This window comes from Plectropomus leopardus, chromosome 20 (assembly GCF_026936395.1).
Source record: "Plectropomus leopardus strain MGB_pleo_1.0 chromosome 20, ASM2693639v1, whole genome shotgun sequence".
NCBI lineage: Eukaryota > Metazoa > Chordata > Actinopteri > Perciformes > Serranidae > Plectropomus > Plectropomus leopardus.
In genome coordinates, this window is record NC_142195.1 from 28,067,755 (window position 1) to 28,089,705 (window position 21,951).

The window sequence follows — 21,951 nt, forward strand, 5'->3', positions numbered from 1 at the left end:
TTGTTTTTTTATTAATTTATTCATTTTTGTAGCTGATACGTTTTAGAAACATTTCAAGGAGAACGATTTTATTTTATTTTACTTGATTTTGTGATGAATATAATTGTGTGATCACTTGAATTGTGCTGTGTCTACAATTCTGAAAACATGATACTTTTACTTCTGATGCTTGAAGTAAAACTTTATTTTGATGGTAATACTCCAAAAAAAAACCCCAAAAGAATTCCACCACTTCAAAATAGCAAATATCCAAATAAGATGATTTTTAAAAATTTATTCATTTATTTATTTTTACAGCTGAGACATTTTAGGTACATTTATTTTATTATTATTTATTTTATTTGTGATTAATAAAGTTGTTGCGATCACTTGATTTGTGCGGTGTCCGCGGTGAGCTTGCGGAATGTTTCGCTTTTGTCGCTCGCGCGGCGCGGCCCCGCAGCTGAGACATTTTAGGTAAATTTATTTTATTATTATTTATTTTATTTTATTTTACTTTATTTTATTTTATTTTATTTTATTTTATTTTATTTTATTTTATTTTATGTGTGATTAATAAAGTTGTTGCGATCACGTGATTTGTGCGGTGTCCGCGGTGAGCTTGCGGAATGTTTCGCTTTTGTCGCTCGCGCGGCGCGGCCCCGCGGTTGACGCTTCGCGCCGCTCGCCGCTTCTGCCGCCGTAATCATAAAACAAGCTGTCAGCGCGCATGCGCGGAGAGAAAGTGATAGGACTCTTTAATTTATGTGTCGCTGTTCGCCGGACGGCCCGAGCGCTGCGGCTTTATATGAACGCGGCCGAGCGGCGGTTAAAAACGGCCGCTTGGGGTGAAAAAATCCGCGCACCCTCTATTTTGTCGCATGTTTGGTGACGTCCAATAATCGACTTGCTGTGAAGTCTCCGGGGCCGAGGCCTAGAGACTTTTTTTGGGGTAAAATTTTTGTTTCGATGCCTGGATTTCGGTGCCCGTTTTGAGCGGGTGTGAGCCGATGAAGCACTTTATTCTGTGATCGAAGCGGAAACGGTCGGAAACGTTAGCCAGCTAATTGTAGCTACTGCTAACTGCCAGCGAGGAAGTGAAAAAAATGACATCTCGGAGGTAAGAAAAACAATGTCTGCTGGCTGTGTTAGCTGCTGAGCTAGCTAACTTTTAACTAAACTCAGCTGTTTGGAGGCTGCCGCGTCCGTAAACAAGCTCCGAGTCTGCCGACGCTTCTGGAAAAAAACCGGGGAGCTAGTTAGCTAAAGACCGCTTCATTTAGCACACACCGGCAAGAGGATGTTTAGGTAGTAAACACCGTTACTATCTGCCGTATACACGCTGTAGAAAGTACTTACAGGAGCTAAAATACAACATAAAGACACAAAATGACAATGAAAGCTTAATAAACCACACACATGTGCTTTAAATTAAAAGCAGTTCTAGGTTAAAAGACCTCAAAACCTCCTCAATTATATGATCAGATTTTTTTGGCCATTATTTTTTCACATACCTTGGTGTTTTGGTGCGACACAATAAACAAAGAAAGCAAAAAAAAGATGTTAACAAGCAACTACAGAAGACAGACTACTCATACGGATATACTACAGGGAGCTATAGTCACAAAAAGGGAGAAAACATGCACATGTACATGTCTCTATCATTGTTATTTTATTTTTTCTTTTCTGTTTTATTCTATGTCAAGTGCCTTTCTTTGTGTATATATATATATTTGCATTATTTTGCCATTTTTAACGAATATTTCATTCAGTTGCTGCTCTCTTATTTGCTGCTGTAACAAAACAGTTTCCCTCACGGAATTAATAAAGGAGCCTATTTCTATTTCTATTTCTATTTCTATTTCTATTTCTGTTCTGTTGTATACAAAACAAAGACAGCAAACACTGAATGAAGTGCAGAGATTAAACAAACAAATATATAATAAAAAATAGAATTGATGAATATAATTGTGTACAAAAGCTGTTAAAATCAAGTGCATTACCTTTTGCAGCTAATACATTTTAAACATCATGTTTTTTTTAGTTTATATGTTATGAATATATTTGTCTACAAAAGCTGTCAAAATCAAGCGCAAGACCACTTCATTTAGCGCACACCGGCAAAAGGATGTTTAGGTAGTAAACACAGTTACTATCTGTCTTATGCACACTGTAGAAAGTACTTACAGGAGCTACAATACAACATAAAGTCACAAAAGACAATGTAAGCTTAATAATTTATTTTGATTCAATTTGGTATTCATTCCTGAAGAATATACTTTTTTTGCAGAAAGTAACTCAGTACATTACTTATTTATTTATTTTATTATTATTATTATTATCATTATTCTTATTTCGATGTATTTTTCTACTCTGCTCTCTACTTTTCTACTTTGACTACATACTTTTAGGCTACATGTAATTTTTTTTAATACTTTCTATCATTTATTCTTTTTTTATGATTGTGTCATAGCCTACTTACACATCGCCATTTTCTGCTACTTTAGACATTTACACTACATATCAGAGGTAAATACTTTCTCCACTACATTTAGCTTATTGACAACAATAAATGAATAAATGATGTCTGAAAGCAAGTACTGAAGACAGAATACTTGTGCACATAACAGTAAAGGATGCTGTATTCACAAAAATGGAGAAACTTTGTACTACTGCTTAGTCTTGAGATTTTTTATCAATTATGCAATATTTTTTGAAGATATTTTTTCTTTTTATGAATGATTATAGTTATTTAATAGGGGCGGTATCTCCATTTTTGGCTTCTAAGCTTCCCTGCACATCGTTTAAACTTTTTATTTTTATTTTTCTGTCTTTTCTATATGTGTTTGTGCAAATAAACTAAGCTAAATTAAGGAGAAAATGAAGATAAAAAGCAAGTAGGAAGATGTGGAAAGAGGACAGACTACTTTTACATACAACACTAAAGGACATTATATTGACACAAAGAAGACATGCAGTGTGGGGACAAACACTGACTGAGTCTGTCTCAGTGAATCACAGAATTCAACCAAAAGTCTTTAGGAAAAAATGAATGAGAAACAAAGAGTGACCAAGTAGCCACAACACTGGAAAAGACAGAAAAAAGAGAAAAAGAAATGTAGAGTTTTAATTTTGTAATGTTTCATGTATTTGTTATGCTTTAACCTTTTTAACTTGAGCAAAGTTTAGTTTCTTTCAGAAACATGAGAAGGTAATGAGCAACTCGACAACATATGGCCCCAAAATAAGAAATTAGTCAAATGTTGCAAGAAATTTACCTGAAAAAGGCAAAAAAAAAAGAAAAGTAAAAAAACAAAACAAGAACAAATTAGATAATGACTCAAAAAAGTGCAGAAAATTAAAGAAATATATGTATATCTTTTTCTCTGTTACACAGTTGTAGTATTTTATTTCATGCTTATCTGTTATTATGACTTTTACTTATCTTGAACATCTCATCTCAATTGTTATTTTTTTTAAAGCGTTTCTTTTTCTGTGCTGTTTTAATCTTGCTTTGTGGAGCACTTTGGGCTGCGTGATTGTATGAAAGGTGCTATATGAATGATTTGATTTGACTAATTTTTGACTAATTTTTAATAATTCTTACCTCCTTTTTTAAAACAAATTTTCAGGTCTTTTTTTCGCATCTTTTACTATTTTTTTGCAATTTGTGGGACATTACTTCATTGCCTTTTTGCCCCGTGTTTTTGAAAGGAATCACATCAGTTTGCTCTGGTTAAATATCTTGTGAAAGGCATCTGCATGCAGCGCAAGAAAACTGATGTCAAACCAGGTTTTAAAGGGTTAAGAGAATAAGGACTAACAGGAAGGACAAGAAGTCCAGATTGACACAATTTTTACTTTTGATGATGTCTAAAAATAATTTTGTCACCACACCAAAGCAAAGCTAAAAAAAGCTGGCATCTGGGGCGAAGATGAGAAACAGCAAACCTTTATGATTTTATCTCATGTTCAGTAACTGCAGCCATCAGATAAATTTAATGGAGTACAAGTGGAAGGACTCAAAAAGACCAAAATAGAAAGTATCATTTATATAAAGTACCAGAGCCTGGAAAGTGTTTGAATAAATGTGTTTTTTTCTGCCAAAAAGATGAAAATTCACCAATAAAACCAACAAAAAAAGATAAAATAATCGATAAACCAATACACCAGTAAAAGTAAAAGCACACCCGAGTTAAAACCAATAAATAAAATAAAATAAAATATATTAAATTAAATTAAATTCAACAAAATTCAACAAAATTCAACAAAATTAAATTAAATTAAATTAAATTAAATTAAATTAAATTAAATAGTTGAACCAGAAAAAGTACCATACATGCCATCCACACTGCTTTTTTGTGTTTTTTCTTTGTTACATTAACATAATGTTTAACGGCAGAAATTAAATGCAGAGCAGTTTTTGGCACACAGCCCTGCACACTGAGCCTCATCATGTCTTTGCTCCTCTTTCAGGTGGTTTCACCCCAACATCACAGGTGTGGAGGCTGAAAACCTCCTGCTGACTCGAGGGGTGGATGGGAGCTTTTTAGCCAGACCCAGTAAGAGTAATCCAGGAGACTTTACCCTCTCAGTACGGTAAGTGAGCATAGGTTATAAAATGTATAAAGCTTTGAAGGTGTGATTCGTGATCCAAAGGTAAACTAAAAGGTAATAAAGCAGGCACCAACCTCGGACAAAATATAAACACAAGCCGTAAATGTTCTTTAATGATGTTAAAATCTTTGTTTGCATCAATAAAACCTGCACACGTAGAAGTTAAAATGGGCAATATGTTTTTTATGATGAGCAGAGGACCGGACGAATTCAACGCAATCCATGAAGCTCATTAAAATTTTAAGCAAAAGTAGTTTTGCACCAACGATATATAAAAAAGCATCAGCAGGGTGATTTTAAACAGCATTATGACTTCCTTTTATTGAATGCTAAATTATACCTGCTTTGCTTTTACAAGCGTAATCATACGGCGATTTTACTTAATGCTGCACTAATCAATATTTTTATGATAACAGTGGATCAAATTAGCAGGTATAATTCAGAAACGGTTTGTGATTTCTCTATGTTTGAAAATTTGGGATAATTTAAGAACACAATTCAACAAAACGTTGATCTGATGTGGAAAAGTGATATATTCTATCTTTGTTTAAAGCATTTATTGAGAGCAGTCAATTTGAACATATTGTTGCAAATAAACACAAAAATAGAAATTGATGATAAATATACAAATGCAGCATGAATATAATAATATGATAATAAACTTTATGTATAGAACTTTTCAGAAAAGGAATGCAGCTCAAAGTGCTTGACGATAAAAGAAGTGCACCACAAAAAATGAGATTACACAATCGAAAGACGTGGTGATAAACAAGATGTAAGAGTCAAAGTAAAACGTACAGAGAGCAGATAAAACAGTGCAAATAAGAGAACTGATGTAAAATAATCAAGAGATGATATAAATAAACAGGTTTTCAGTTGTTAAGAAATGTTCACAGAGCCCGTTTCTCTAACAGCTTTTGGAAAATATGTGATTATGATTGTTGCATCAACATAAGTGCTCTTCTGCAGGATTTTTGAAATATTATATTCTATCTTTGAATGTGCTGTTATATTCAGATTGTTAAACAGTTCCTGAATAATAGTTAAAACAGTCTCCACACTGAATTGTGCTCCGTCTTCAGCCTGCAGTGTGCTGAACGACAGTGGGAAACCAGCTCTATCCAAAGAAGGAAGAGCAGCCTTTTACTAATAAAAAAAAAAAAAGTTTGTGGTTTTTATCTCGGGGCCTGTCGAGTCATAAATTTTTCAGATGACGTATCATTAACTCAGTTTAGCTGATGTAGCCAGTTGCTATTTTTGTCCCAGTCTCATACTTTAGCTGCACAGTCTCTCATCTCGCACCATATTTACTTCAGATGGAAACAAAACAAGTCATGCTCCTCTGGTGGAAACAGAGACATTTCCACTGGGAGTCTCGTCCCCGCCGGTCCAAACGTCTGTCTTTTCAATCCTCCAGACTTAACCAGAAGTCGCTCAAAGTTACGTGCTGCAGAGCTGCAGACCTGCCACAAGTTCTCCTTTTTTAATATTTTCCGAGATACTGGTGGTCACCTAACAATGACTCAGCGCAGTTCATGCCATCTGTATCTGGTTTGTGTCACAGAAACATGGTTTTCCTGTAAGAAACAGGCTCAGAGCGCCCTCACTCTGCCTTTCAACTATTTTTAGCTTTCTTTTCGTCTCTCACACCTCATGCAAATAACGGAGATGGCACCCAGCGGCGCACATGACTCTGCGTTTAACTATTTATCACTTTGCCCATTTTAATCATGCACTCTGCAGCAGAAGGGCGGGAGCATAAAACATGCAGAATGATGCAATTAGGGCTGAACTCTGGTGTGTGGTTTGTCATTAACCATTTGAAAACTGGGCATATTGGTTTAGTTTCTTTCAAAATCATGAGGAGAATGCAACAAGCAATTTAAAAAATAAAGGCCCAAAAAATATGCCAAAAATAATTGAAAGGGTACAAGAAAATTACCTAAAAATAAGCAAAAACAAAAAAAGTATATAACAAAAGCAAGAAAATAACCTAAAAAAGTGCTGAAAAAATGAATTTATGAATGTATCTTTTTTTGTAACATCATTTTATATCTATAATATTATATTATAATTATGAATATATATTGTCCCTGTTTTTTAGATAATTTTCTAATACTCTTTTGATAATAATTATAGTAATAATAGTAATAGTAATAATAATAATAATCTTTTTAAAACAAATTTTTAAGTCATTTTCTTGCAGATTTTCTTGTATTATTGTAGGATGATGTTTATGATGATAAATAATGATACTTTTGACTTGTGGGGTATGTAAGGTTACATTTGTCTGTATTTAGTGTATATTTAATGTTAATTGTGATTTATTGTGATTTATTTTAACTATATTTCCTGGCTGATGATGCAGAGCAGTTTCAGGTGATCATCAGTTTCAGTGATCCTCTGAGTGGATGATTAAAAAAATAATATAGATATTTTTTTCAGTGCTTAAATATGTCAGCAGTTAGTGTGTGCGGGAATTTCTTTGTTTATTAATAGGCGTGTCGAGTGTCCGAAAAACTTAACTGCATGACAATTATTTGATAAATGCTGAAAAAACCCTAATTTGTATAGAAAAATTGACTTAAAGCAGGTAGATTTCCGACACGTGACTCAAAGAAAAACTTTTGTTAATTTGATTTTTTTTAAGGAACATGAGCTTCCTGTTGGATTTGGTTTGACTCCCTGATTATTATGATGATGTGTATTTTTTTTAAATGATTGTTCTTTTTTTTTCTGCAGGCGAAATGGAGCCGTCACCCACATTAAGATCCAGAACACAGGAGACTACTACGACCTCTACGGCGGGGAGAAGTTTGCCACTCTGGCGGAGCTGGTGCAGTATTACATGGAGCATCACGGCCAGCTGAAAGAGAAAAACGGAGACGTCATCGAGCTCAAGTATCCGCTCAACTGTGCGGACCCCACCTCAGAGAGGTCAGTGGGGACGCCGGATGCCGTAGTTCTGTGCTCGAATGTTATTAGTTCTGCTTTTAATTATGATTGTGAATTCTTATCGATATTCATACATCATTGAGACTCATTAAAGATCCTTTATGGATACCGCTAAAGATACTTTTCTATTATTTGGTGGAAAGACGCGGCAACAGTTTGTTTTTAACAGAACTGTTTTTTTGTTGCTAAGCAAGTTTCCTTTTTTAAATATTTATTTATATTTATTTTGTTTTATAAAACAAATTTCTTGACCAAACGGCTGTGTTCAAATTTCTCACCAAAAAAAGAAAAAAAACTTTTTTGATGTTACATTTGAACACATCCTGATGACGTTTTATTTACCTTTACCTAATAGTCGTTTTACTTGACCTCGTCACGATGAAACCTTATAGAGCTTTGACTGACGGGACGTGCTACACGGAGGAGTTTATTTTCTTAATCTGAAGGAGGGTTTTTTTGTGGGGTTTTTTTAAGCTGAGGACAGTCGAAGGTTCTGTATTCAGGTTTAATCTGATGTACCATCGATGCATGCGGACCAGTGATTGGATTTAAATGACGGGACACAAGGTGACGTTATAGGACCCACAGGTCTCAACAGTAGCATCACAATAAGCTCAAACATTAATGATTTTTGGGTTTCAGAAAAGCAGAACTGAGTCCTCCCTAGAGCCCTACTTTTAATTAAATTTATACTTTTATTTAACAATTCCAGTTTCTAATGACGGTCATTTTTGGAGGAATCACAACACCACAATGTGGAAAAAAAGCTTTTGATTTATCAGCAGAATTTTCTTCTATTTTAGCTTCAGTTTTGTGCTGCAGCTGTTACCTCAGCATTCGTTATGCTTGGGGCGTTTGAGTATGAAAGCAAGACAACTTTTTTTGATATTTTTGTTGTATTAATGAACAGACAAACACTAATTGTACGAGTCCGCCCCGGCTACATCCAGTTGCAGCAGATGATGCAACTGACAGAAAAACATTCTTGTAGCTACATTTTGCCACTAAAAGCAGCTCATTACAGTGCAGACGAGTTATTTCGGGGGTGTTCACATGCAGAATTTAAGTCTGATTATATGCGTACTCTCTATACTTGTAACAAATTGGACGCGGCTGTTTTTCTCCAGAGTAAAGCAAAGCTATAACATAAAATAATAGATTAACAGAGACAAAAATGTTGGCTTCATGTAATGTCTCTAGCACTTGTTTAACCATGCTTGTAAACATAAACTCCCTAATTATTTTATTGAAAATAAAGGGTGAAAAAAGAGCTTTTTATGAGGTCGAAACTCATTTAAATGATGTGGATTTTTTTTGCCAGATGGTTCCACGGACACTTGTCAGGCCGGGAGGCCGAGAAGCTGCTGACGGAGAAAGGGAAGAACGGCAGCTTCCTGGTGAGAGAGAGTCAGAGCCACCCCGGGGATTTTGTCCTGTCGGTGAGGACAGGAGACGACAAGACGGACAGCAGTGACAGCAAACCCAAAGTCACTCACGTCATGATCCGCTGCCAGGTAAACACGCTCCTCTGCACCTTCCTGCATCCTCGCTGCTACAGCAGAACATTTACAAATAGAGACGTTATTCTTTTTTAAAATGGTGTGACTGATAAAGATGAGGGACGTGTCCCTACAAGGATCCAGATGTTTTTGTTTTTGCTTTGATTCAGTTTGTTTTTTTTAGGAAACATGGGGAAAAAAGGCAATGAGCAACTTGTCCAGAAATGTCCTGAAAATTACAAGAAATTGGGAATTATTTTTTTTAAATCTAAAAATGAAAACAAAATTCTCATAACTTTATATTTAAAATTATTACTCTTCAAGCACTTTTTTAAAGTCATTTTCTTGTTTTATTTTTTTTTTTTAAATTGACTTTAATTAATCCCTCTTAAAACAAATTTTCAGGTAATTTTCTTGTACTTTTTACCAATGTCTTGCAGATTTTGGGATGTTTCTTCTTAAGTTGCCTTCTAACCATGTTTAAAAAAAATCAAGCCAATTTGCTCAGGTTTTAAAGGGTTAATGATTGGCGTAAGATTCTTTACATGCCCCTAAAGTAACCAGATTACAGTCTTATTTCTGCAGTAAGATGCTTTTTTTTTATATCAAAAGTTTTTCATTAACCCTTTAATGCCTGGATCAACATCGCTTTTCTTGTGCTGCATTCAGACGACTTTGATTTTTAAAAATGTTTTTAAAAAACCTAGGGAAGAATGTCCAGATAACTATTTTTATAATTATCATAATTATATTTTTAAAATTATTTTACAGAATTATTACAACTTTTGAGTTGTTTTTTCAGGTAATTTCTTGTTTTTCTTTTTGCTTTTTTATATTTTCCCATTTTTTGTTAGTTTGTTCTTTTTTTTGTTGCTGATTTCAAGGTAATTTTGTAAATTGCTCATTGCCTTCTTCACGTTTTTTAAAGAAATTAAGCCAATTTCAGGTTTCAAAGGGTTAAACAGAAAGAAACAAACAGATGGGGAACAGATAACATGCAGACGGACATACTAAAAACACGGGACAGACTACGGTGTAATAAATGTCTAGATTTTCCTTCATGCTTAAACATAATGACTGAAGCATCAGTATCATTAACATAAAGCCCCGGTCTCAGAGAGAGGTGGACTGAGTGGCACCAGACCAGCTCGCACCCCGCTGACCAGCTCTCCAGACCCAGCTGCGTCCCTCGAGACAGGTGGCTGCCCTGAAGGACACATTAGCATCTGCCCGTCCTGCTTTCTCTCTCTTTCTGCTCCGAACTGTCAAACCGTCTGTTTGGTTCTCTGCTGAATCAGAAGACGGGAGGAAAAAGCAGCCTGCGTGATGCAGCGCGATCATTTCTGAGCTTCTCCAAGAGAAAATAAAATGAAACAAAAACAATCAAAAATGACATTAAAGAAGGGCTCAAAAAATTGTGATAATTCTGTAAAATTATTTTAAAGATACTTTTACTTTAATTACATATACTATATGTTTTTCAGATTGCAGGGCGTTTCTTGCACAGAGAAATGTAAGGTTAACTAAAGCAGCTGAGCAATACACTTTCAAATTTCTATGTAGAAGAATTCAGTATCATTACCTTCTGAGCAATATCTAAATTTAGATCCAGGAAGTCGTCCTGAGAGTGAGAACAAAAGCAGAACTTGAGTTTGCCCTTGAAAATGATTTCTTTTACAAAAATGTGATTTTCCTGCTTTTTGTCTGAAATGTCGTTATTTTTTTTTTATTTATGAAAATGCACAAATTAAATTCATCTGTACTCACCACATCTCAGCCTTTCATACCCTCAGGTAATGAAAAACAAACTAAAAGAAATTATCGGTATCGGTTGAAATAATCATTATCCTGCATCTCGCTGGATTAAAAATGTGTAGGAACTTGAACCAGGCTGCTAGCCTGTAAATCGGTTGTGATTTCTGTGATTCACGTTTCTTTTATTAATTTTTGTGCATGTAAACATTGAGATTTTCTCATGATGGTGAGACTGCTGCGCTCACGTGTCTTTGGCCTCTTCTTTAGCATGACCTGAAGTACGACGTGGGCGGAGGCGAGAAGTTTGACTCCCTCACCGACCTGGTAGAGCACTACAAAAAGAACCCCATGGTGGAAACTCTGGGCACCGTGCTGCAGCTCAAACAGGTCACTTTTCACCTTTAACCAATGAGGCATTTTCCTGATTTGTTCTCCCCGGTGCTGACTCCTCCTGCTCTCCTCCACAGCCCCTGAACACTACTCGCATTAACGCTGCAGAGATTGAAAGTCGAGTTCGGGAGCTGAGCAAACTAGCGGAGGCCACAGACAAGGTCAAACAGGGCTTCTGGGAAGAATTTGAGGTGAGTGGTTGTGTTGTGGTGTCGTGCTGCAGCTCACCTGTCCCAGTTTGTCTGTTTTTTGTTTGTTACCATGCAAAAGCAACATGCAAGCTAAGCTGTGGATCTTTTTTTTAATTTATTTTATTTTATTTTATTTTATTTTATTTTATTTTATTTTATTTTATTTTATTTTATTTTATTTATTTATTTATTTTTTATTTTGTTTGTTACCATGCAGAAAAAAAACATGCAAGCTAAATTGTGGATCTTTTCTTTTCTTTTCTTTTCCTTTCTCTTATTTTATTTTACTTTACTAAATATTGTTGTTTTCATGCAAAAACAACATTAAAGCTAAACTGTGGATATTTCATTTAATTTAATTGTATTGTATTGTTACCATGCAGAAACTACATACAAGCTAAATTGTGGATCTTTTCTTTTCCCTTTTTTTTTCTTTTTTTTAAATTTAATTTTATTGTTACCATGTAAAAACAACATGAAAATTAAATTGTGGATCTTTTATTTTATTTTATTTAATATCAGGTATTGTCAGTTGTAAACGTTATGCTGCGATTTGACTCTCGACTCGTTTTTTCGTGCAGACCTTACAGCAACAAGAGTGCAAGCTGCTCTACAGTCGTAAAGAGGGCCAGAGGGCAGAGAACAAAAACAAGAACAGATACAAGAACATTCTGCCTTGTGAGAAAAACCCTGACGGCTCTTTCGCTATGACAACTTTTCACTTTCACCTGAGGGGATTTTTTTTTTTTTAACGTTACTGTTTTTGTTTCTGTTTCTAGTCGACCACACGCGTGTGGTGCTGAATGACAGGGACCCAAATGAGCCCGGCTCTGACTACATCAACGCCAATATCATCATGGTAGTATCTGCTGTCATGGTAAACTCACTTCATCCTCAGGGAAACACACACACACACACACACACACATACACACATCATGTATTCTGTACTTGATAATATGCAGAAAATGTAGAATTGTGTTAATCAGTTATTCGTGCATGTGTACTCAGTCAGTTTTGGTCCAATGTGTTGTATTTCTGTTCATTTTCAGTATTCGACTGACCGCGTGTGTGTTTGTGTGTGTGTGCAGCCTGAGCTGGACCCAAAATGTAACAGCACAAAGGTGAAGAAGAGCTACATCGCCACTCAGGGCTGTCTGCAGAACACCATCAGTGACTTCTGGAGGATGGTGTTTCAGGAGAACTCGCGAGTCATCGTCATGACCACCAAAGAGGTGGAGAGGGGAAAGGTGAGCACAACAGAGCGCCCAACAGAGCGCACAACAGAGCGCCCAACAGAGCGCACAACAGAGCGCCCAACAGAGCGCCCAACAGAGCGCACAACAGAGCGCACGCTGCACTCTGACTTCATCACAATCCACCCAAAACACATAAATGCTGTTTTTATATATATTTCCAGTGCAGCTACAATTTATTAATATCACTTTTTGGTGTCACAAAAGTTACATAAAAATAGCAGACAACACAAATCTAAAAGAAACCTAAAAAATCAACACTACTTTAAGTGTACGCTTTATTGAGAATATTTTCTTTATGTTGATGGCTACTGAAGCTTTTATAGCTGTCTCTCTTCAAAGCCGGGTTCCTTTGAGAAAAACAGTGATTTAGCATCGCTGAACACACGAGCTGCTGGTCTACAGCTGCCTCAGTCAGTTGGTGTGTTTGTGTCATTGTGTGACTTTTGGCATTTAAAAGTGTCAGTTCAGATTCCCCTAATTTTAGCCCTTTTGCTGGAGGGATGCAGTGTTGGGTCAACACAAAAAAGTCCCTCTCTGACCAAGCATTGATCCAAATTTGTCTGAGAGAGAGACTGAATAAGCAACAGATACAGAAAAAAGAAGTAACCATCATTACATTTTCACTGGCCTCCACGCTGCTTTCTGCCGGACTGTCTGTGACGTTAAATATGACACAGTAAAAAAACACAGAAAAGACACTTGTCTGTACACAGCTTCAGTCTGCCAGCAATAGAAAAGCAGTCTATCGCCTATTTTTAACATTCAAAAAACCCATGTGCACCTGCTCATTTTTTTTAACGGCTCCAGTACCAGTCCCTCTGATGCTTCTCTAAACTAGGACGCGCGCGTGTGTGTATACAATAAATACAGACAAACAAATACAACTCACACAATGCAAAGAGCAAGCACAACCTCTAGTTAAAATGCAAAACAGAACAATCAAATACATAAAATGTGCAATTATCAATTTATTTTGCAGCAGTCACATTGACTGAAATGCTATTTTCTTGACCTTTTAAAAGTGACTTAAATTCCTCCAAAGTGATCAGCTCAGACAGAAAGGGCGGCAAATTTAAAAAGCATTTTTGAATACAAAAAAAAAAAAAGCATTTTTGCCAAGTTCAGTGTGAACCCTGAGGACCGACATCAAGAGAAAACTGTGAGAGCGCAGGCCGTATTGATTCTGGTTTTTACGCATATATGTACACGAATAAGAGGGAACCGGCCTAAGTAGACTGAAATATAAAAAACAACCAGGGTGAGAGCCTGCGGACAGACAGAGGACATATAGCAGCAGAGTACAGTGGTGTACCCACAGCTGGTAATAAGACGTAAAGCTCAGTGCATCAGAGGAAAACAGCAGCGTCATTATAACAAAGTGAATGTTGTTGTGTCTCTTCAGAGTAAATGTGTGAAGTACTGGCCGGACATGTCGGCTCTGAAGGAGTACGGAGCGATGCGCGTTCGCAACGTCAGAGAGACGGCGGCACACGACTACATCTTAAGAGAACTCAAACTGTCTAAAGTTGGACAGGTAAGTTGTGTTTGTATACATAAAGATGAAACAAGTAGAAGCGTAGAAAATCCCACATTTTGGCAATTTATCCCATCAAATTTGAGGAAATGTCATTTCAGAGGTGAGTTGTAATGAAATCTATCAGTTGTTAACTTGGAGTAAAATACTTTATGTCGGCAGAAGATGTAGTTTTTACTAAACTGTGTTGCTGTTGTTCACCAAAATAACTAAGCAGATTTTTATACATGCAAATACATGCAAGATAAAAAATGTTGATATGCATAATCCTGCACACTCCCAAATCCTGAACCTCCCCCACACTCAATCACAAATGTGTGCAGGTTTGCTGTGACGGTATCCAACGTTTAGTTAAACATGAAAATGTTTGAAAGTTGGTTCATGTTATTTTCTCTGAGGGAAGAGTTTCTCTCTGATTTATGGCTACAAAAAGAAAAGGATGATTTCCCTAAAAAAAGCATTTTGGAAAACTGCGCTCTCCCCTGGTGGCTGAGCGAGTGGCTCTTGTTTTTTTCTGAGCTTGGTGTTGAAAAATGTGTAGATTTTTTTGAGTTTGAGCTGTCAGTTGACTCTAAACTGAATTGTTTTAATTAATTTGACCTCCTCTAGCATGGATTGCAAAGTCAGCAAAATACAAAATTGCCCAAAAATATACTTTGCACGTGTTAAGATTACAGAATATGAATCCATAAAAATTTCACTGTATTGATTTGAGAAAAAAAATCACAGAACTGCATGAGGATAAATGTTAATTTAAAATGTGTTCAAAGCATTAAGAATCTGTTGAAAGTTGTTTTTTCGTGTTTTTTTAGGGGAACACAGAACGCACAGTTTGGCAGTACCACTTCAGGGCCTGGCCGGACCACGGAGTCCCCACCGACCCCGGCGGCGTCCTCGACTTCCTGGAGGAGGTCAACCTGAAACAGGAGAGCATACTGGACGCTGGGCCTATAGCGGTACACTGCAGGTACACACACACACACACACACACACACACACACACACACACACACACTGCAAACACTTAAATAAACCACAGACAATATAAATGGAAACACGTTAACTCAAAGCTTTTCTCTCTCGCTCCTCAGCGCAGGGATCGGGAGGACAGGAACGTTTATAGTGATCGACATCCTGATAGACGTGATCAGGGAAAAAGGTGAGTCCTGTAAACTCTGCGGGTAACAGCCCATTTACACAACAATATGATTATACTGTGAATGTTGTTAATGTTTACTGTGCTGACTTTGCTGCTCAGTTTTTGGAAAATCAAAATTATTTTAGTCAGTATTAAGATCATGTTTATTTATCGTGATTATTCACTGGCTTTGGAAACATGCATTTCTTCAAGTTAATAAAATAAAATAAAATCATCCTGATTATTAATTGCCTTTAGAAACATGTATTTATTAAACTTAAAAAAAATAGATAGATAATTTGAAAAAGTGGATGTCCAAGTATATTAAAAAAAATATTTATAGAATAAATATGTTATTTTTAACTGAAAGGAAAAAAGTTTGATATTCCCCAATTTTCTCACTTTTTTAAGCCATTATTTTAGGTTAGAGGGTATTATCTATGACAGAAAATGAAATACATTAAGGTCTATGTTTATAAGACCAATGATCACGATGACTGTGTTTTTGTTTGTTTTGTTCTTAAATAATTGTGTCTTTGTCTCTGTGTTGTTGTTGTTGTTTTAATGTTACACATACACACACATACATGCACACACATATATGTGTGTATATATATATATATATATATATATATATATATATATATGATGAAATTAATTAATGAATTAAATTAGAAAATAAAAATGAAGTTCGATTAATCACCCTAGCCCTACTTCTAATCTTACCAGTGTCTCCCTGCTCTGTAAATTTGCTTCTTATTTCTCTTGTATAGTTTATGTTTTCATTTCTAGTCTTATTTTTATTGTACATACCTGTAATTATTTAGTTTATACTTTCCTCTCTTTATCTGCAGTGAAGCAGAAAGCTAACAGTTACGTTTAAACTAATAAACTCGTCGATGCATTTCTGAATTGTAAGTGAGACAGACATGTTATCACCTCCTCTGGCGTTCACGATGTTGTATTTCAGAGACTCATAGTGTGTGTTTGTTTCCAGTGCTGAGGATGTTATCAGTGTAAGCCGTTTTTTTCGTGTTGCAGGGGTGGACTGCGACATCGACGTGCCAAAGACCATCCAGATGGTCCGTTCTCAGCGCTCTGGGATGGTGCAGACGGAGGCGCAGTACAGATTCATCTACATGGCCGTGCAGCACTACATAGAGACGCTGCAGAGACGCATAGAGGAGGAGCAGGTGTGCAGCAGATAACAGATAACCTCATTTTTCCACTTTATTTTAATGCTCCTGTCTCCTAACGGCCCGCTGTCTTCTCCTCTGCAGAAAAGTAAGATTAAAGGGCGCGAGTACACCAACATTAAGTACTCTTTGTCTGACCTGACTGGAGGAGAGCAGAGTCCTTTGCCTCCTTGCACTCCTATTCCTACTCCCACCTGCACAGAGTGAGTAAAGCACGCCTGATTTTATATATGGATTTATTTATTCTTTTTGTTTTTATTGGCAGCCAGAAAAATTACAAAAAAAGGCAGAAAAACTTAACTTCCAGCCGGTTTTAGCGATAATAAATCACAACAAGATGAGATAATTCTTTATTAATCCCACAATAGCACATTTTTTATTGTAACAGCAGCGAAGAGATCTCAAAGCAAGCTGTGGATAAGATAAATAGATCAAAAAGAACAGTATAAATAGTACAAAAAACACAATGCAAAACTAGACACGGAAATAGGAATCGAGCAAAAAAGGAAGAAAACAGAATTATTATTATTAATGATGAGGATCAATTAGGTCTGAAATGAAGACAGAATAAATTAGTTAAATAAAATAATATTGGAAAAGAGAAAAAAATGCACATTTACTTGTGACTTGTTATTTAGTTTACACAGAAAGACGTTACAATTTCCAAATTAAAATTATCGAGTGTCGTGTCTCACAGGCATTAATTGCCGGTGCCAAAGAAAAATATATAAATTACAGAACAAAACATGTGGGAGGAGTGTTAATATTCACATTATGCACAGTTTTCTCACATAAAGTTTTGTCTTTGGGGTTTTATACAGTTAATCCATCTTGATCATCTGTTGGTGAATTTATTTTGCTGTAATCTGAAGGAATTTGTTTATTCCTCCAAAGTTTATATTTGATGAACTATGTCTAATTAATCCTCAGTCGAGGGAGCTTCTTACGGTTTATAGCTTTTTACATGCAGCCAGCAGAGTTGTCGAGAGGGCTTCACTCCTGGAGTTTAATATTGCATCGATATAAAACATCGAATAATAGTGGAATAATGTTTCTGAGCGAGGCTTCTGTTCAACTTTTACATTTGCATTTAAATCACATTTTGCATCCTTGTTTAGAAAAGCCTCCTCAGTGGTTTTCTCATCAGAGGGTGTGTGTGCATGTGTGTGTGCATGTGTGTGTGTGTGTGTGTGTGCATGTGTGCGTGCGTGCGTGTGTGTGTTTGCAGGATGAGGGACGACAGCTCCAGAGTGTATGAGAACGTGGGCCTGATGCAGCAGCAGAAGAGCTACAGATGAGATTCACCTTTGACCCCAGTGCTCTATCAGTTCCAGGTAAATGAAATGAAGTGCTGCTCATACGAAAAACATCACCAAAAAAAGTAGATTTCTACGGATAAAAGCTTCCAGTGTTCATTTTTTGTATTTAGTTTTGATTTATTTCATTGCAGTTATTTTCTATTTGTGTGTTTGTTTGTTTTTTTAGTTTTGCTATGTGAAGCACTTTTTGCTGTATTTTTAACATTTTTAGTCTTGTTTTAGTCTTTTAGTCTTGCAAATTTTTGCAAATTTTTACAAATTTTATTGTATTTTTTATTTATTTTATCATATTTATTTTTTATTTGTGTTATTTTGGTTTTGCATGTGAAGCACTTTTGGCTGTAATTTTCAACATTTAATTTTAGTAAGTTTATTAATTTTATTGTATTTATTTAATTTTTTTATTTGTGTCGTTTTTGTTTTGCATTTTTACATTTTATTTTAGTAAATTTTTATTTATTTATTTTATTGTATTATATTTTGTTTTAGTTTTGCTATATGAAGCTCTTTTGACTGCGTGTTTGTTTTGTTTTAGTCTTTAATATAAGACATTTTCAACTAAAGGTCCAATTCTCTCTGCAGGTGAGTGAAACAGAGTTTTTGTTAAATGTTTGAGCATTTAAAGTAATTAGTGTTTTTCTTCTTTTTTTTGTTGCTCTGTCTCCTTCAGGATCTTGATACCTGACAGTTTTTTCGCCAGCCACACCTTGACGCCTGAGACTTGACCGTAATGACTTGGAACAACAGAAAAACGGAAAAACGTGAGAGACACCAGAGCCCTCCTGCTCTCGCTCATCTTACATGAACATTTGCCCTCTTAGTTTGAAATCTAAACCACTGTGATGATCATCAGAAGAGCCTTTTGAGAAGCCTAACACGCAAAATCCTACTAAACCGCAGTTTTTCGGGTTTAGCCTTTGTAAATCTCCTCCCGAACAAGGGCTGCAAACAGAGAGCACTCTCCTCACAGGGGGAAACCTAGCTAACCTTTGCTCATTCGTTTTTGTTTATTAACCAAAGGAAGGTTACGTAGATTGTTTGTTTGTAGACGAAATCGAGGAGTTTTCTTAAAAAAAAAAAAAAAAAAGAAAAAGGCCGGTGCCAAAACCACGAATGATTTATCCACATTTCTCAGCCAATTAAAAGTCTCTATTCGGCCTGTTGGGAGACGAGACCTTATTTGTGGACAAACGCGGGGCGAAATTTCCGGTGATTATTGTCTAGTTTTCACTGTTGGATAGAATAATGTTTCTGAATGAAGAACTATTGGCATTGTAGTGTGACACCATATTTACTGTTGCTTTGTAATCCACTGACTTCTGGACATTAATTTTTGTTTTTGCACCTCAAAGAGAAAATTTGAGGCAGTTCAGAGTGTGAACTTTTGTCGTCCACATTGAATTAATATGCTTTTTAAATTTTTTTCTGTTAGTTAACCATTCCTGAGCTCAAGCCGAATGCCCTTACTGCTGCACGTTTATTTCGCAGCATTAACAGTTACAGTCAAGCCTTGATTCACCTGGTGGATTCATAAATAATGTAATCTGGGGTTCAGAGAGGCGTTTCTTCATGCCTGCACTTCTTTGTCAAAGTCGGTGTCACGACGTTAAGATTTCAGGGGAGTCTGTTGTGTATCTCAGTTGCAGGCATCGCCACAGACGCACGGCTGCCAAAAAACTTGTTTTTTACGTTTTTTTTAAGTGCATATTACTTTTGTTTCCATTCTCGTTTTTTTTTCTTAAGACGAATGCCTTTTGTGTACCATTGCCTATTTTAAGCACCACATGTACTTAATTTGAAGAGTCACTGTTTTAGGAAGCAGTCTCACGTCTCTCAGCTTTGGCGCTTTAGATAAGTCGATGTTGTGGTTAGAGATTGATGTCAGCTGGATTTAAATACTCACACACATTCACAAACGCTTTTCTTTTTTGTTTTTCTGTCAACGTTAATCAAATAAAACATCTGAAGGAATAGTTTGATATTTTGGGAAATTTGCTCAGCAGCTTTCTTGCAAATAGTTACATGAAAAGATCGATAATCGGATTCTGTCTGTGAGATAAATATGAAGATGAAGTCAGCAGCGAGTCTGGAGAAGAAAGATAATGCTCTGTTTTTTGTCTGCTAAATATATATTTCGGACAAGCTTAGCTGAGTTTTAGCTTGCAGACTGGAAACCATGAGGGGCTTTGTGTGCTTTCGCGTTTTCATTGTCCCCATCTTATATTTAGACTTTTTTAAGAAAAGAGTGCGGAGGTAACCGTAACATCTAGCTTCTTTAGCACAGTGCTTTTACAGCTATGGTTATGTGTACTAATGCTGATTTTCACCAGCAAAAAAAAACAGGAAAAATGTAATATTCGACTTCTTAGAGGCTCTTTTTCTGCAACAAAATGTGGAAAAAAGACATTTGAAAAGACCAAAAGATCACAATTAGCTTTCATTAAGTGAAAACACGTTAAAATAGTGACAGCTACGGCTGTACTCTGTAAAATCTTTTGTACCAGGCCGTAAACGTGTCAATTTTGCTGTAAAGTTTGATATTTAGTCAAGCAGGACTCGTTTTGGAGCCAGCCTCTAGTGGCTGTTAGAGGAACTGCAGTTTTTGGCTTCAGTTTTTTTCAGTCCAGGAGGTTTTTCTGACCAACGGTCCAAAAAATCCAAAACTTTTGAATTTTATCATCATGTCTGACAAAGAAAAGCATCAAATTATTACATTTTTTCTACTTTTGCTTTAGTAAAAAAATGACTATGATCAAAATCGACAGTTTATTTTTAGTTTTTGCAGGTCTGGAATCGATCTTTTCACCTAACTCTCTGCAAGAAATCAAAAAGGTGAACGTCCCGAAATGTCAAAGCGTTTCCTTTAGCTTCATCTTCACAATCAGCTGCAGTATTTAGGGAAGTTTTGCATCTGTTATTCTACAGCGCTCATTTTCAAACGTGTGGCCTAAGTGTTTTCTTTTTTCCATCACGACGCCTTGAGACGCCGCGTTCTTCTGATTGAACTCACTGCTGACTCGAGAAAAAAAAGGAACGAGGCGTCTCTCCTCTTTGCCTTGAGGGACAGTTCTCAGCAACCACTGATTTGAACAGCGTCTTTCTGTAACATTTAGAGAAAAAATCATGAAATCAGTGTTTTTTTTGTTTTTGTTTTTTAATGGGGGCTGCTTCCTCCCACCGGAGGACGTGTGCGAGCGCCCGGCTGCTGCTTCACAGCAAGTGTTCTTTGAAATGATTCCTCTCCTCGCGGGTGAACGCCATCCTCTGACTGAGATCTCCTGTCGTGTGGTGTACTGTATGCAGTTTTATCGTCACAAAGGGATGAGTTTGTACTTGTCTCATGTTTCGTGGAGTGCTTGCTTTGTGCTGTTTTGTGTCCTGTGGTGTGTGTGTGTGTGTGTGTGTGCGTGCGAGGATGTGTGTGTGAGTGCGGCTGCCGATCAGCCTTTATATGATTTTGTTTTTTTTTTTCCTCCCAGATGATAAAACTGCTTTTTCCATTTATCATGTCAGCAATTTAGATGCATAGACGTGCCTTCTATGCATATGCCTATGTGTATGTGATAGCTATTAAAAAAACGAAAAACAAAACAGTGCTCTTTAGTTCCACCGCCATTCAAGAACCTGTAACACTTAAATGTGAATTCTTTCATCCTGAACAAAAAAAAAGAAAAAAAAATGATCGCAATGCAAACAAACTATATTTTTTAACATGTATATTGTACATGAGTACCTGGTAGAGGAGAATGTACTTACTAAAACATATCTACTTGCCAATAAGATATACTGTATGTATATTCCTACAGCTTTCTCTCTGGGACACAGAGAGCGACCTCTCACAAAGCGCCAGAGGTTTTATTGTATGACTTTCAATGCAGTTAACCATGTTAACTTCCTCAATAACAATAAATGGCAGCCTCATGCCTCATTAAGACGGCGGCTTTTGGTTTCTTTTTTGGTGTCTGTGACGGTAATGCTGAAATTGATTGCCCCTTTTAACCCTTTGAAGCCTGAGCAAACTGGCTTTGAATTCTTTCAAAGACATGGGGAGAGAGCGGCGAGCAACTTTTAAAAATGCCTTAAAAATGAGCAAGAAATTAGTAAAAAATTACCTGAAAAT

The 21,951-nt window shown here is 36.3% G+C and overlaps 1 protein-coding gene across 2 annotated transcripts; it reads left to right on the forward strand.

Moving 5' to 3' along the window:
- Positions 1-747: 747 nt before the first annotated feature.
- ptpn11a (protein tyrosine phosphatase non-receptor type 11a) lies at positions 748-21,765 on the forward strand. Of its 2 annotated transcripts, none has more exons than XM_042508990.2 (16): positions 748-1,099; positions 4,456-4,578; positions 7,339-7,533; positions 8,873-9,065; positions 11,073-11,192; positions 11,273-11,386; positions 11,968-12,064; positions 12,166-12,263; positions 12,477-12,635; positions 14,047-14,178; positions 14,991-15,145; positions 15,270-15,337; positions 16,358-16,509; positions 16,597-16,715; positions 17,741-17,846; positions 18,502-21,765. In XM_042508990.2, the coding sequence occupies exons 1-15, from the start codon at positions 1,086-1,088 to the stop codon at positions 17,808-17,810; spliced, it is 1,809 nt and encodes a 602-aa protein (XP_042364924.2). In that variant the 5' UTR covers positions 748-1,085; the 3' UTR covers positions 17,811-17,846; positions 18,502-21,765. The 2 variants fall into 2 exon arrangements, with proteins under 2 accessions (XP_042364924.2, XP_042364925.2); XM_042508991.2 differs by having other exon boundaries at positions 12,166-12,245.
- Positions 21,766-21,951: the final 186 nt, after the last annotated feature.